This window comes from Lepisosteus oculatus, chromosome 10, assembly GCF_040954835.1.
Source record: "Lepisosteus oculatus isolate fLepOcu1 chromosome 10, fLepOcu1.hap2, whole genome shotgun sequence".
Classification (NCBI taxonomy): Eukaryota; Metazoa; Chordata; class Actinopteri; order Semionotiformes; family Lepisosteidae; genus Lepisosteus; species Lepisosteus oculatus.
This window is the reverse complement of record NC_090705.1, coordinates 41,097,489-41,112,728: the sequence shown is the minus strand read 5'-3', so window position 1 is coordinate 41,112,728 and position 15,240 is coordinate 41,097,489. Positions and strand designations below refer to the sequence as shown.

Genomic DNA, 15,240 nt, shown 5'->3' with positions numbered 1-15,240 from the left:
ATAAAGGCCAGATTTGTGCAGTGTAAGACTGATTGTTGTCCTATGGACAGACTCTCCCACCTCAGCTGTAGTTCTCTGCAGTTCATCCAGAGTGATCATGGGCCTCTTGGCTGCATCACTGATCAGTCTTCTCCTTGTCTGAGCTGAAAGTTTAGAGGGACGGCCAGGTCTTGGTAGATTTGCAGTGGTCTGATACTCCTTCCATTTCAAGATGATCGCTTGCACAGTGCTCCTTGGGATGTTTGAAGCTTGGGAAATCTTTTTGTATCCAAATCCGGCTTTAAACTTTTCCACAACAGTATTACGGACCTGCCTGGTGTGTTCCTTGGTCTTCATGGTGCTCTCTGCGCTTTCAACAGAACCTTGAGACTATCACAGAGCAGGTGCATTTATACAGAGACTTGATTACACACAGGTGGATTCTATTTATCACCATCAGTCATTTAGGACAACATTGGATCATTCAGAGATCCTCGCTGAACTTCTGGAGTGAGTTTGCTGCACTGAAAGTAAAGGGGCCGAATAATTTTGCACGCCCCACTTTTCATTTTTTTATTAGTTAAAAAAGTTTCAAAAATCCAATAGATTTCGTTCCACTTCACAATTGTGTCCACTTGTTGATGATTCTTCACATAAAATAAAAAATTTATATCTTTATGTTTGAAGCCTGAAATGTGGCAAAAGTTTGAAAAGTTCAAGGGGGCCGAATACTTTCGCAAGGCACTGTACACCCCCATCTTTGTCATAATCATTATGACTGTTTATTTGGCTCCTTCTTTTACCCAAAGTGACTCACATTTATACAGCGGGGTGTTTTACTGAAGCAATCTGAGGGAAAAGGTACAACAGCAGTCAACTACTTTACGCCTCTTCCTGTGCTGCTTCCACATCTTTTTAACACAAGGGGGAAAAAAGTCCAAAAGTCCAAGTTTGTGTTCTAGTTGGGCTGGGGGTTTGGGGGTTATACCAAGCCCCAAAAAACAGTTCCACTTAAAGTCTGGAAGTAAAATTAGGAAACCCTGCTGAACCACATCTCTTTCCCAGAAACATGCAATCTAACCAAGCCTCCCTAGTCCTCAGCAATTCTCCATGAAAACACAGCAACAGAGAAACATCCAAAATAGGACCTTTTTAAAGGCTAGGGTAGGAAAAAAATCCGCCTTATGGTTCCGTACACAGATGCTTCTGATTTTCCTGGAGAAAGCTGTCAACGGAATTACACTTGTTTTGCACTACGTTATTGGCGTCATACAGATTGTTAGAGCTCTGAGTGACAAACAGCTCCTACGCCAAAGCTGACATCTGGTGCACAGCTGCTGAAAATGTTCCAGAAAAAGAATTCCAGGGCTGGCAGGCAGTCAGCATAGTTAAGTGATCTTCCAAACTCCACCAAGTCTAATTCCGGACACTCAAATTATATAGGAGGTGAATTACGAAACTAGATGCTCTTACCCACACTTCACTTTTGGATAAAGAGCACATTCTTATACGGACTTTTGAAGTCCGATTTGAACTGTAATGGGCAGACTTCAATTCTGTGCATTTTCCCGACAGAGGAGGCTCGCAGAGATGCATGTTTCCTTTTTTAACGCTGACATCCAAAACCGAACACTAAGAACGCTGCAGGTCTGTCTGGCACTTAATGTTTTGTACATATGAGGAGTTAGTGGAAAGCAGGGTGGAACCAAGAAAATCTACAGGCAGCCCCGAATCGCGCTGTATGCTCCCATATGTGCTATGTTATTGAAATTCCCTCTATAAAGTAAATTCCCCCTATGAGAATCATCGAATAGCAAGAAAAACAGCAAACAGGACAGAGAAGTCAAGCATAAGAGCATAATTTCTGCTCAATGCAACGAGCTGAGCTGTAGTTGAAAAGTGCCTGATTTACGATCACGTTGTAGATTGTTCCCAAAGTGCAAGACACGGTAATAACAGAAATACGAATTACTCCACAGGATAGAGTGAAAGCTCAGTAAGATCTCTTTGACCAAAAGTGTTTGTGAGCCGGGCAGAGGAGAGAGGGGATGGGGATCTTAAGTCCCATCCTTCAGGCAGAGCCTGTAATAGCAGTGGCACGGAAAGAGAAGAGACCACAACCCAGCGTAGTGAAAAGGAGGAAAGCTAATTTTTTTAGCAGTCCTGACTCTGGGACCAGTGTTGGAAAGAGATTAAAATTAACTGAGGTGTGAGCTTCCAAGAGTTTTAAAGGGCATGCAATGGTATCGTCTTATGCCTACGGAACCAAGTACAGTAATAGTACTCACTGGCCAAAATATTAGAAGCACCTACTGCTTGACATGGTGGGACAGCTTGAATAAGATATGGCGGTATGTGTTCTGAAATTTGCACAGTCCAAACCATTAGGGTCCAATTCGTCATGCAGTACTGTTTCCGACCGAAGCTGTGATACGATTAATGGTGTCTTGTGCTCCTTAAGATATCCACACTAGAAATGTACTGGCATTCTAATATTTGGACCGGAATATTTAGCCCAGGGATATTTCTAATATTTTGGACAGTGAGTGTATTCATGTCTTTTATACTATAAAATAGTTTCTGTAACAAAGCCTTGGTCTGTTTCTAAGGACTTTGGAAAAACACAATCTGCACCACATTATGCTAAAGATGAATTTAAGCAACGACGTCTAAGTAGAAGCAATTGCACATAGTCATTAGCATTTAACATATTGCACATTCTTTCATTCCTATTTCAGCTTTGATAGAAGAAAAACAAAATCACAGAGGATTAAATTAAACCCTGATGTGCAATCCATAGTAACCCCAGGCTTAAACCTGTTGTAGGAACGTTTTACACAATGTACACAAGAAAGAAACTGTAAAAAAATCAAGTTAAAACATAGGTTACTTAACTATATGTGACTTTTAACTTCCAGAAAGCAGCAATTCCTGTAAATGCATGTGGAGTTTTCAAAGTGATGCATGTACATCATCAGGAAGGCCAAGTTCCTGAGACTAGACTAAACTGAAATGTACTGTACTGTATAAATTATTCCAGCTGTGCACCAATTCTTGTCTGAACAGTTACCTCTTTCGTGCTGTAAACCAGTTATACCCCAGCTCTCTTGTGCTGGGCCAATGTACGTACACACCATAACTGAAATTCATTACTTTGGACAATAGTGATTTACTACTACAGAAGTTATGTGTCTCTGAAGATGAGACTTCAAGGTATTTTCTGAGAATAATCTACTCTGTCTGCCACAGGACCACAAGATGCACAGTTATCAAAACGAGACATTTCCAAACTGATTTCTGCTGGCTATTCCTTAACATATTAAAACTGCACATTTTGACAAAGCTCCCCTAAAAAACATTTGACCTCTTCCTTAGGAAGCCTGAGACGGAATTGCTTTTGTTGGGTGAGAATTATAATCGTCTGTTAAATCTTTATGAATTTGCAACCTAAAAATCAGTACTTTCATAATTGCTTCCTGCACATGGAAATAGCAACAAAGTGTCCACTGTTTTAAAATATTACTCCAGAATATGTAAGAAGGAGAAGGTTTGGTTCAATTTTGGACATTTCTCCTATGAATCATAATACTGTATATGTATACATTGAAATGTCTGTAAAATTAATATAAACTGACAATTTTTCTAGATGTTTGTTTTCATTTGTTGCAAAAGACTGCATATTTGCTTGCAGACCATTTACTTTTAGTAAGATAGGGTAACTATGTTAAATTATGTACAGATTTTTGTGAGAAATGGGCAAATTACTTCAGTTTTTCCCCCATCAACATCACAGATATAAAAAGTGATATCTGGAAAATTGGATTCCACTGCTTTTTCAGCCAAATTCTCAACACCTGCCCCTGCTCGACACCTCTGAATAGCTGGCATGTTTAAAATGACTTTAACTCTACACTACTTGCCACATCATGGGTCAGAGAACTCTGAACACCCAAGTGTTTTTTTCACAACAGCACTGTAAGCTTACACGCCTGAGAGGTGTATTCAAATCCATTTTGACCCTAATATTTGACCAGAAAATACCTAATAAAGTATATAACATAATGAGGACATCAAACTTCAAATAATCCTCCGCCAGTGCATCATTGGCTCAACTGGATGGTTACGTACTGTGTAACACATTAAATTACTATTGCTGCCCTTGGGTTCCAGGTACCTACAGTATGATCCTAATTTGTGTGTGCACTAAATTACAGTGTGCAAGAAAGTGCTCCCAGGACAGCCACATTGTCCAGAACCTTGTACTTCTGCTCACAGACCTTTTCTATATTTTGTGCATGAGGACATGTATGTCCAACATTTAACTGCCTTAAGGTTTTAGGATACTCAACAGTCCAAAATAATCTATTTTTTAAAATGTCATGTGTGGCCGACCAAACATGGCTTTGTTTCACCAGTAACTATCTGAGCGCATCCTGGAACTGTATAACCATAAAGCTCAATCATGAGGTCGACAATTCTCCAGCCAACTGCTGTCATTAACAAAGACGTTCTGAAGACTTCATATACTGCTCGTTCACAATACTGATGCCAAGTACTCCAAAAACAAAGCCACAAAAAGAGGAACAACAGAAAATAAAACGTGTTTATGCTCCTTAATCACTTAAACGTCTGACCAATTTAAATTTTGTGATGTCCTAAAAATCATAACAATGCAATAAACACAATCATTGACATTGTTTTGTGTTATATGACGTTTTGCTTGGCAAGAACGGCAGCAATGACAAATTGCTCTCGTTTTGATTTTTGCTTTTAACAAAATTTTCCTTTTTAAAGAAGTGCAGCAAATTTAGCATAATAGAGAAGGCTTCAGGAGTGAAAGGCCCTGTATAATAAGAAAACAAAACGGAAATATAACAATGTGCTCACTGGGCAAGAGAAATTGGTTGTGTGGGAGGAACCTATCTGCACTATTCCTTTATTTAAAAAAAAAAGCAGCACATATTTACTGCAAGTGACAGAAAAAGCTACAGAAGCTAAAATACAACGCAGTTAGGGCAAATCATAAATAAAAGCAGATTTTAAATTTTAAGAATAATATTATATATTTAATTCTTCCAGAATAGCAGATCTTTAAATTCAAACTTTTGTTTCAATGTAGTGAAAAGCAAAGTGTGATAAAAGCACTAAAGCAAAGCAGGGTCCACTCTGGATGGGACACACACAGCCCATCGCAGGACACACACAGACACAGATACACACACTCACACCAGGACCACTTCTCCCAGAAGCCAACTCAGCTACCAGTCTGTCTTTGAGACTGTGGGCGCAAACAGTAGCATGCAAACACAGGGAGAACGCACCAAGTTCACACAAAAAACCACCGAGGTCCCAAATTCAACCCAGGGCCCCAGCACAGTGAGGCAGCAAAGCAGAAATATCCATTCAGGCCTTACCTCCGATGGCATTGCAGCGAGAGGTCATCTCCCACAGGACAAGAGCCATTGAGTAGACGTCTGTCTGTTTAAAAGACTCTATGTTTTCTAAATTTATCCTGGACTCCAGCACTTCTGGGGCCATATATCTGGCTGTGCCCACCTGTTGAATGAACACAACGATACCTTATTTAAAACATCGTTTTTAAGTGCAGGTTTTGCTCATCTCCAAATCGAATTGAAACATGAACAGTTGATTCTGTTTGGGCTCGGATCATACCTGGCAATCAAGGTGCTTTTGGAAAAGCTGGAAGCAGTATTTTACCGTACTGTACCTCTCCATTTAATACATAAAACAGATCTATTCTGGAGGAAAGTGTTTCAAAGCAACATTTAAATGTGTGCAAATTTAAAATGCATAGTCTGAGCATCAAACAGACACAGTAGTGAAAGCTGATTTGTCTTTGGTAGATATCTTTCAGCTGATCGATGAGGAAACAGGTCTTTGTGGCGATATCCTCAGGGCTGTAACTTGGTTGACTCCATTTACTGTACGTGTTTATTTAGGTATGTATTCTAAGGATAGTACTATTAAATGTCACCACAGCAGGTTCATTTTTCTTGTTTGAGAAAATATTACCACTACACCTAATGAGCGCCTCAAAGGTTTTTATTTGCGGAAGATACAGAGCTGTGTGGGCAGAGCTGTGGGATTCCGATGCCGGATGCCACTTACATCAGACCCAGGGAAATCACTGCCGAGTCAGCTCAAAAACAAAAGGTGCTTTTTTTTTACCATCACATGAGCTGGAGATGCACGGCATGACAGGGACACCCCTGCCTGCTACACAGAGCGGGCGAGTTTCGGTGTGTTAGGAGGGCTGTTTCTGTGGACAGAAGCAGTACTGAAACGCCTAGCCTAGCCACTGACTACGAACGCAGAATAAATACTAAGACTTCAGGTTCACATGGTCGATGTGCGATGAGGTGAACCTTAGGGTTGTGGAAGTACAGACCAAGCTTTCCAGCCATGTTGCTGAAGCCCGAGCCCTGGATTTCTTTAAAGGGACAGCTGCCTCAGATCCTGGGATCAATTAGCTACTCTCACAACGAGCCAGATGTTCCAAACGCGCTCCTGTTGTTTTGTAAGCTTTCTCATGTTCTTATAATCCCTCTCTGGTGATAGCTAGATCCTCCAGCTTCTTCCAGATTTTTTTAAAACAAAGGCAAGCTGTTTCCACGTCAAATCTCTTGTACTTGACTTATCAGAATGGAGGCCCTCCGCCAGTTCATTTTCAGCCTGCCCTGTCCTGGTGTGGGCAGAGGCTCGTACGGAGCTTAAAATCAAAAACAACTTTGCTGTGTTAAAAGAGGGAGGTGGCAGATCGACTGTGGCGAGAGTGGTTTATTACATGGGAAGATAAGGTATCGACTCATAACCAAACTGTCCCATTGACGTATTTCAGACGACAATAACCTTTAGTCAGAAATGCCTGCTTACAGCAAGCCCTTGCTGTTCAGAATTGGAAGTTCAGCAGCTTGGATGAAAACCTGACTGACATATTGACTTAATGCTATCATGTGGTGACAGTTCACTCTGTTAGAAGTAATCATTATTTTTTATCCTATATGGTAGCCTAAACTGCAGCATGATTCAGTGAATACCGTATTGCTTTTTATGTGGTTATGTAGCCATGTAATCTTTAAAAAACAATTTCAAAAAGGGTTCAGTAATGAAGAGCATTTAACTGGGTGCATAATTAAAGAGAGGCCTTGCTAATGATTGGTACTATGATGGGTGTTACTGTCAAGCATTTGGATTTATCAGACTGAAGGGATTATATTTGACTTTACAAGTATACCATAGAGAAGTTAAGATCTATACATATGACAAATGCATTAAAAAGTCTAGAAAAAAGAAAGTTTCACTCTTACTCAGGACCATCCTTGAAACCTGTTTTGTAACTGCTAGATTGCGCAAAATGAGTTAACATGCTTCAAAGCTACAGAGTACTCATTAACAGAATGCTGAGTGAACTAGTTTATGATGCATGTTTCAACAACATTATAAGTAACGATAAGCTAGTGTGTGCATGCAGAATACTACATAAGCTTTTTTAAAGACACGGTAACCAACAAATTAAATCCCTGTGGACACAGCCTGACCAACTTCAACGATTAGACTTCAAACTAATCAGCACCCAAACATATAATAACATATCGTATTTTGGTAAACTCAAAGTGTAAAACACTGCTAAAATAAGAAATGATCTCAGCCTTCTCCTCAGCATTGCGATAACACTCCTTTAAATACAGAACCAGTTTCAAACACAAATCAGTTTTCCGTCTCAGCATCACGTCATTCCAGATGTAAATGTGTATTTAATTTTCGAGCTCTGGAATTCTGCCAAGTCCTTGGGTATACGAAGTGCCTTGCTTCTAGCACCTGACGATACCTACTCGCACCCGTGCTAGAAGAAGAGGCCGCAGAACAGCCGAGCCGTCCGACGCAGTAAAACCTCACCTGTCCGCTGTTGGCCAGGTCGTCCACAGACAGCGAGGGGTCGAGCCTGAGGCCTAGGCCGAAGTCACAGAGGCAGCAGGTCAGGTCGTTCTTGACCAGGATGTTCGAGCTCTTCAAGTCTCTGTGGACAATGGGCACCTTCGGGCGGCCACATGGGGTGTGATCGCTGTGCAGGTGGGCCACCCCCCGGGCCAGGGATCCCCCCAGGAGCCAGAGGTCTTCCCAGCTGATGATGTGCCTGGTGAGGTACTCCTGCAGGTTCCCCTTGGGGTGGAAGGCGGTGATGAGCCAGTACTGTTTCTCAGCTTTGCGCTCCTCGGCGGTCAGGAAGTGCAGGACGTTCTCGTGCTTCAGGTTGATGTCGGAGAAGATGTCCTTCTCGTTCTTCCAGGAGGCGTACTCCTCGTCGGGGAAGATCTTCACGGCCACCGTCTCGAACTGCGCCGAGGCGTTCTGCTTCAGCTTGGCCCTGTAGACCTCGGCGAAGCGCCCCTTGCCCGCCTGCGTGTCCAGCTCGATGGGCAGCAGCTCGGTGTTGTGGTTTAGGTTGTTGGCGTGCGTGGAGCTGCTGTCCGAGCGGTCGTCGTCGATCATGATGGCGCAGGCTTCGCTGCAGTCCAGCGGCGGCATCTTGCGGGGCTTCGGCTTCTTGCCGTCCCACTTCTCGCCGAGGGCCCGGGACCGGCACACCCGGTACCAGTAGAAGACGGTGATGACCACAACGGTCAGGACCAGCAGCGGCACGAGAGTCACGAGGATGACCGTGAGCACCGAGTTCTCTGGGGTGGGGGGCTCCACTTCTGCGGGAGAGAGACAGATGGGAAACCATTTACCACCCAACTCTTTCACCTTTCACCTGTGCAGGCGTCTTGAGCAGCCCACTTGGTTAAGCCACTTACTCGTTAACCCGCTCTGTGAATGATACAGCACAGAACTGCCAGCTAAACGGCGATCGTAACGGATTTAAAAATAAAAGCGCTATTTGGAAGTTGGTGTCAGTAAAGCCTCGAGGAATACCTCAGATTTCAAAGCTTTTTCGTCAGCTGACTCTGCTTGATAAGATGATAAGGAGAAAGTTATATTAAATACACTGGGCTACCTTTGTAAGCACAGCGCTTTTGTACTGCATTATGAAAACGTTCAAGTCAGAGGCATGTAAAACTGTGGTCTTTTTTAGTTCTTGGAGATTAATAATAGCTACAGGATGTTTACAGGCAAGACCCATTATGTGGGAAGTTATTTATTATGCAGTACCTCCCAGGAGTTCTGATTTTTGCTTGGCCTATCTTTTTTAGGAGAATATGTGAATAATATACCTTCAGGCTTACCATTGATAAGAAAATAATGAAGCTGAGAACAGACATTCTGTACTCGTATCATGAACCGTGCAAAGCCTCATTATGGCAGTGCGAAATGAAAAATGTAAAAATGATTTTAATACAATAATGTTTGGCAAGAGAACCACTGGGGAACTGTAATTGTAAAACGGTAATAAAATATAATTTGAAACTACGTAGGTAGAGTCCAAAACAAAGGTTTATAGTGGAATATAATAACAAAATATGTTGATTTGCCTATCAAACGGAATCCATTATTAACAAACATGAAGCAGAAACTGTTGACTCACACATTCTGCCAAGCATAAACAGCATTTTAAACATCACATTTAAACAATGAATTCACTTTTTTAAATGATCAAAAAAACCTGTAAAATAAAAGAACATGAAGCAAATTTTTGAAGGCTGGCAAAAGAACAGAATGTTACACAGCTCATAACAACGTGAGCAGAAACCGTTTATTGTGAAGGTGATGCCGTCTGCACACACGATTCAACAGTCAACACCATTTTGCTATAAACGCTTTATTACAATATTGAAGATCTGTCGAATGAAAAATCATAATAACGGCCTCTGAAACAGAGCCCTATCTGGAGCCCACAGAAACAGACCTCTTGCTCTGGAACAGGCACTGAGTCTGAACGTCTGGGAGAGCTGAACTGACACAACATCTGCTGAATGCCGAACCCCAGCGAAAAACAAACAAACAACAGTTCCAGTATGACTTATTTTAGGGTTAATTATTAAAAGAGGACACTTCAGGGCACAAAGTAAGAAAGTGAGAAGCGACAGGAAGCAGGGACATGATTTTCACGGATCCCGATTTCCCAGTCGATCATCCGCCCCAGCTTGGGGCATCCAGGCAGCAGGGCCCCAGCGTGCTCCAGCTGGGACCTGGGGTATCCTGTTGCACCGGAGCTGCCAGCTCTGCCTTAAAATACATCTTTATTTTTGTTCCTGAGATGAGTCAGGAAATCCTCTGATGTTAATAAACCTGACATTTATTTAGACCACAGTTCACTGCTATGGTTTGTTGTCAAGGAAGAAAAAGTTTAGATCGCCCCAAACGCCTATACTGCTCTGATTCACAAAGATATTTAAGGAGCATTATATAAATATAAACTGAATTCAAAATGTCTCCTGCATTTCATTGTTTAAATTATCTACTGCACTTGCAGATAATTGCAAATTGATTATGAATTCTTGTAGCCGACTGTAAATTGTAAATTTTACAATCAAATTCACTAGAATTTCTTCCAGGTGATTTCGGAAAGTAAGACTTTTTTTAAAGAAGATCCATATCATAATTGAACATGCTTCATGGCTATTCAACAACAACAAAAAATCTGTTAAATATGGATGACAGGGTTTTTCTGTGGACCAGTACAGTAAATTGGTCTTTCAGAAAATTGTGGAAAATTCATACAGATACTGTATGTAGGGATTTCAGTATAAACAAATTTCAAATTGTAAACGATAAATGTGATTCAATAGTCTGCGATGGGATACAACTGAATCACCATAAGCTACGGTCCTCATTATCACCAAAGCTTTTTAGCTTTTTCTTCTCTTCTGGTTATCTGTTAGGAAAATCTTCAGGGTGAGAAGCCTGCAGTTCTTGGATGACGTCTAGTTGATTTTATAGATCCACCAACGTAAACTACAAAGATATTTTCAAAGCGGGTCACAAAGGTGAAGACACGAAAGCTGTGATGCAAAAGCAAAGATAGTCATCGCTGCAGTGGCTTATGCTTCATTGGGTTACACCTCAGTGTCACTTCCTTGGGATTAAAAGTATCCCCAGACCTCTTTAAAATGTCCTGAGCCCTGCCAATACAGAAACAGAAGCTTGCTACTAACTGCAGAAAAACAAACATACATACACGTAAAACATAAAAGAAGTGAGAAGTTAGACAGGAAACGATGCATGAAGTATAATCCTTACAGCTCGAACTCGCTACACTAATGTTCCAGATTGACCACAGAAGATTATTTTTGTGTAGACCAAACCTCTTCTTTTAGAAGCTGTTTGTTTTTTTTCTGAACCCATTGTAAATCCAGCCAAGAAAAAAAATTATATGTTTCTTTTTTAACATAAAAATAACGTCGTGAGGCCATAACCACGAACATTCTCATCCTTTGGTACAATCTATTAAAGATGAGGAAGAGTACCTAACCTACTGTATATCTGCCCATACCACTAGACATAGAGAAATGTAAGTTGCTGTTTCCTACTGGGACCTACAATTAACAGAATATCATGAAGTGCATGTTTGGTTTTGATTAACTGGAGCAGTACTGCAACTTGATAATGAAAACATTAATAGCAGCAATACTTGCAACTTTGCTTAGAGTTTTTACTTGAATTATAAAATGACAGAATCCTCATGAACTCAAAATCACTGGAACAGAGGCATTCTATCACTTGAAAACAGTAATTGATGCTTTAAACCCCTCTAAGTCTGAAACACATGACTGTATAAAATGAAAATTAACAACGTGCACTGAGAAAATCTATAACATGTGCATAAAGGTTCCAACCATCTGTAAAACCTGATAGAGCTTCATCAAGTTTCACATGCGTTGTGTTACAAAATAGATTAGAAACGGCTGAGCACCCAAAATACAAATCAGATGTTAGGCTGCAGCCTATAAGACATCAATCAGATAATTAGAGTATTATCACTATAAAACTTCACCAGCCCCATAAAGTCCACATTCTTCTTTGTAGACACAATTCCAGGTTACAAACACTTGAATTACGCAAATCTGACTTTATATAAAACCACTGTAAATTAATTTGAAAAATCAGATTTGCAATCTTTTATGAATTCATACATGTAAGTGGAAACTGCTCACAGCTGTGTACTGTTTCCTTAAATAACTTCCCCTGTTTAATCCATGATATTTAATTTTACACACAGTCTATTTACTCTATGAGTGAGTTTTTTCCATTTTATTATATAATGCAGGGTATTCATTGCATTACCAAATGTTCATTTGAGCTGAGCAGGTCATAGTAAGGGAAGGACATTTACTGCCATCAAAATATTAAATAGTAAACATTCTAAGGGGTAAAGAGTAAAACTCAATTTACAGAATGGTTTCCAGAACAGAACTCAATTCTGAACAGAATTCAAACTCTCAGTCGCTGTATACCGTATACACACTGGGAGGGATACCTTATTTCTAGTTTGACAGTGATTCAGTTATCCTAAATTCACTTTGCTTGTGTCTCATAAATCTCTATTAAAAGACCAAAAAGTCTAAAAGTAAAAAAAAAAAGCTACAAAATGCAACAGAAACTACAAACTGTTACTTTCTAAGAATGTTTAACACTGTCAAAAACCTAAATTTTAAAAACATTACCCACACTGCCTGCAGACAGTATCAGAGCATGTATGCTTCATTACTGGCTGTAGTGAACACTACACTTCACATTTTTTTACATACAATAATAATAATATGCTAACAATAAAAAGTTAATGTCTACAAAGCATTTCAGGAAATACGTGAAAGATTAATTTCTCACTGATAAATTGAAATATGAGAGGTGGCCTGTTCTAAATACAGAGCAACTGAGGGACTGGCTCATCAGTTTGAGAGGTCTCAGTTTGAGAAGTGTGTGTGCACTACACCGCGAAGGTAAATGCAGAGAGAATGTGCACGCTGCATGTGGTTCACGCGTGATCCCAGAGCGCAAACACGTGACCCCAGCACGCCCAAGAGCGAGACCGTAACTGGGAAGCCAACGGATTCAGGAGACAGCTGCAAATTCAGCCTGGTAACGTGAGACGGCAGATTGGTTGCCTTTCCTTCTACAGTATACATCAGATTGACTCGATCACTGCCACTGGACTGCAGCTACACCCCCTGGTGTTTATACACAGTGATCTCATACACAGTATTTACAGGATGGCGTATATTGTACATCTTTCTGCTGTCTACACATAGAAGTGCTTTCAGGACAGATTCCAACGGCATTACAACTCTGTAGCCTGGTTTTGTCTAAAGCAATGCTTCAGCAAGGTGATTGGGGACAGAGAATTGGATGGACACATGGTCTTTAAAGATACCAGGTCATTGTAAGAGTAGGAGTGTTAACCACAGTGCCCTGACCTCATTACACTTTGGGCCAGTGAAAACATTTTTCTCCTGATTTCAATGAAGTATTACTACAAGTCTGCATTGAAAACTAACGATGATGACTTCATAAGCAAAAAAAAAAGCAAAAATCATTTTTATTTTATTCCACAATAAACACTGTCCTCTTCTTTTGTGCTTCATATATTACAATGTTTACTCACTACAGTCAAGCCCATTGCACAAGCCTACCTGGAGGAAGTATACACTTACCAACTGCATTGTCCACAGACATTTCCCAGTGTTCAATGAATTAAAAGGACCTGAAAATGCCAGCTCCTAGCTGATATTAACAGTCACTTGTATCACTTGCAAATGCCAAATGTTTATCTTTAACCACAGAACACGAGGAAAAAATAAGTCCGACTTTAAGTTTAAATCACATTATTGGCATCACTTGTAGAAATATAGGCAGTTAATGCACACTGTCTGGAGGGGCTGGAAGCCGTGTGGTCATGATGTTCTAAGTTAAACACAGACAGGAAACCACATGTCTGCAATTGCAGGCAAACCCTCTTCCAACATGTTACAGCTCCCTGCTCCTCTGAGCTGTTTTCGTTAAAGAGCTGATAACGCATCACAACAAGTGATCGTGCTATCGTTTCGTGGTGCTGTATCACCCCAGAAGCAGATCTAATGAAAACAACTACTTTGGCAGCAGTAATTTGCTTCCATACAATAGTTTCATTATACAAAGCCCAGCTCTTGTTAAAAAATACAACTTCTTCACTTATGTAAATCTAAATCTGAAAGCAAATTTTAGCTTGAAGAAAAAGATCTGTTTTCAGCAGTTTTAATATCTTCATGAAATTCAACTCATTCCTGTCCAGAAAAATTTAACTCCTTTAGCAGCAGTTTCCACGCAAGGGTATGGTAACTACAACGATTTTCTGAAACTCCAGTCAGTGTGGGAATGGTCCTAATTCTGTAATCATCTCTTTTATGAAAAGTTAATTCTACTGTACATACTGTAAAAAGCAGAGCAGTGCTTCTGCCGAAACCTTCATGATTGACTCACCTGGTGAAAAAATAAGCTTATTGTTGCACTCTTCTTCGGTACAAGAACACACATAAAATAGCGAACCAGGAAACTTCTTTTCTTTCATATAACATTTTGTGGAATTGTAGTCATCCAGAAGTAGCCCATATATTTTTTCTGCTGGATCATGACACAGCGTCTCAATGGTTACATTGTTATCATCCTTCCTCCTGAAAAGAGACAAAAGGTTAACCATTGGAGACAGGATTCATAACCACATGAGTACTGTGGAAATTTTTTAAATGACATGAAGCCTGTCCCTCTAGCTCATTTCATGGTTACAGGTTAATTGATCTGAAGATCTGATCCAGCCATTGCTGGCTTCAACAAAGTGTGGATACTGCTCTTAGTTTTAAATGCCCCACCCAGTAGGATTTCATTCTATATACTGTATATTAATGTTTATGATTACTGGTGGTTTACATAGATACAGGCAGAAAGTGCACCTAATTTTAGTGTTTTTTTCCACCCAATTTGGAAGAATATAAATTCCGATCTGCATCAGCAATAACATTCATACTCTCAAGAACAATAAAATAATAAGAAGTAACAAATTAAATGGCTTTAATTAAGCAACTCGAAAAGATCAAATACCAAATGCTCACGCAGACTTCTTGAGGTTTCTCACAAATTGCTGTTTTGGTGCAGTTGGAGAAGCAGTTACTTCTTCCATCACACGTTGAGGGCTCAAAATCACAAAACTTGCACAGCAAATGCAGCTTGAATGGATCCACTGTCCCACCTGAAAAAGAACAAAAATAAAAAGTTCAGGTGTGTAGCTGCGTCAGCATGCGTAGGCTGCAAAGGAACAAGTAACAGGTTTAT

General features: G+C 40.4%; 1 protein-coding gene across 2 annotated transcripts in view; it reads right to left on the bottom strand.

The window, feature by feature from the left end:
• The window catches only part of tgfbr2b (transforming growth factor beta receptor 2b), a 30,657-nt gene that overhangs the window by 4,715 nt on the left and 10,702 nt on the right, over positions 1-15,240 (bottom strand). The window contains exons 2-5 of one of the 2 annotated variants that reach the window (XM_015357036.2): positions 15,010-15,157; positions 14,395-14,585; positions 7,897-8,696; positions 5,394-5,535 (exon numbers count right to left, since the gene is read on the bottom strand). In XM_015357036.2, the coding sequence (XP_015212522.2) occupies positions 5,394-5,535; positions 7,897-8,696; positions 14,395-14,585; positions 15,010-15,157 (1,281 nt within the window). The remainder of the gene's footprint in view (positions 1-5,393; positions 5,536-7,896; positions 8,697-14,394; positions 14,586-15,009; positions 15,158-15,240) is intronic. The other variant, XM_015357037.2, reaches the window with a different exon arrangement.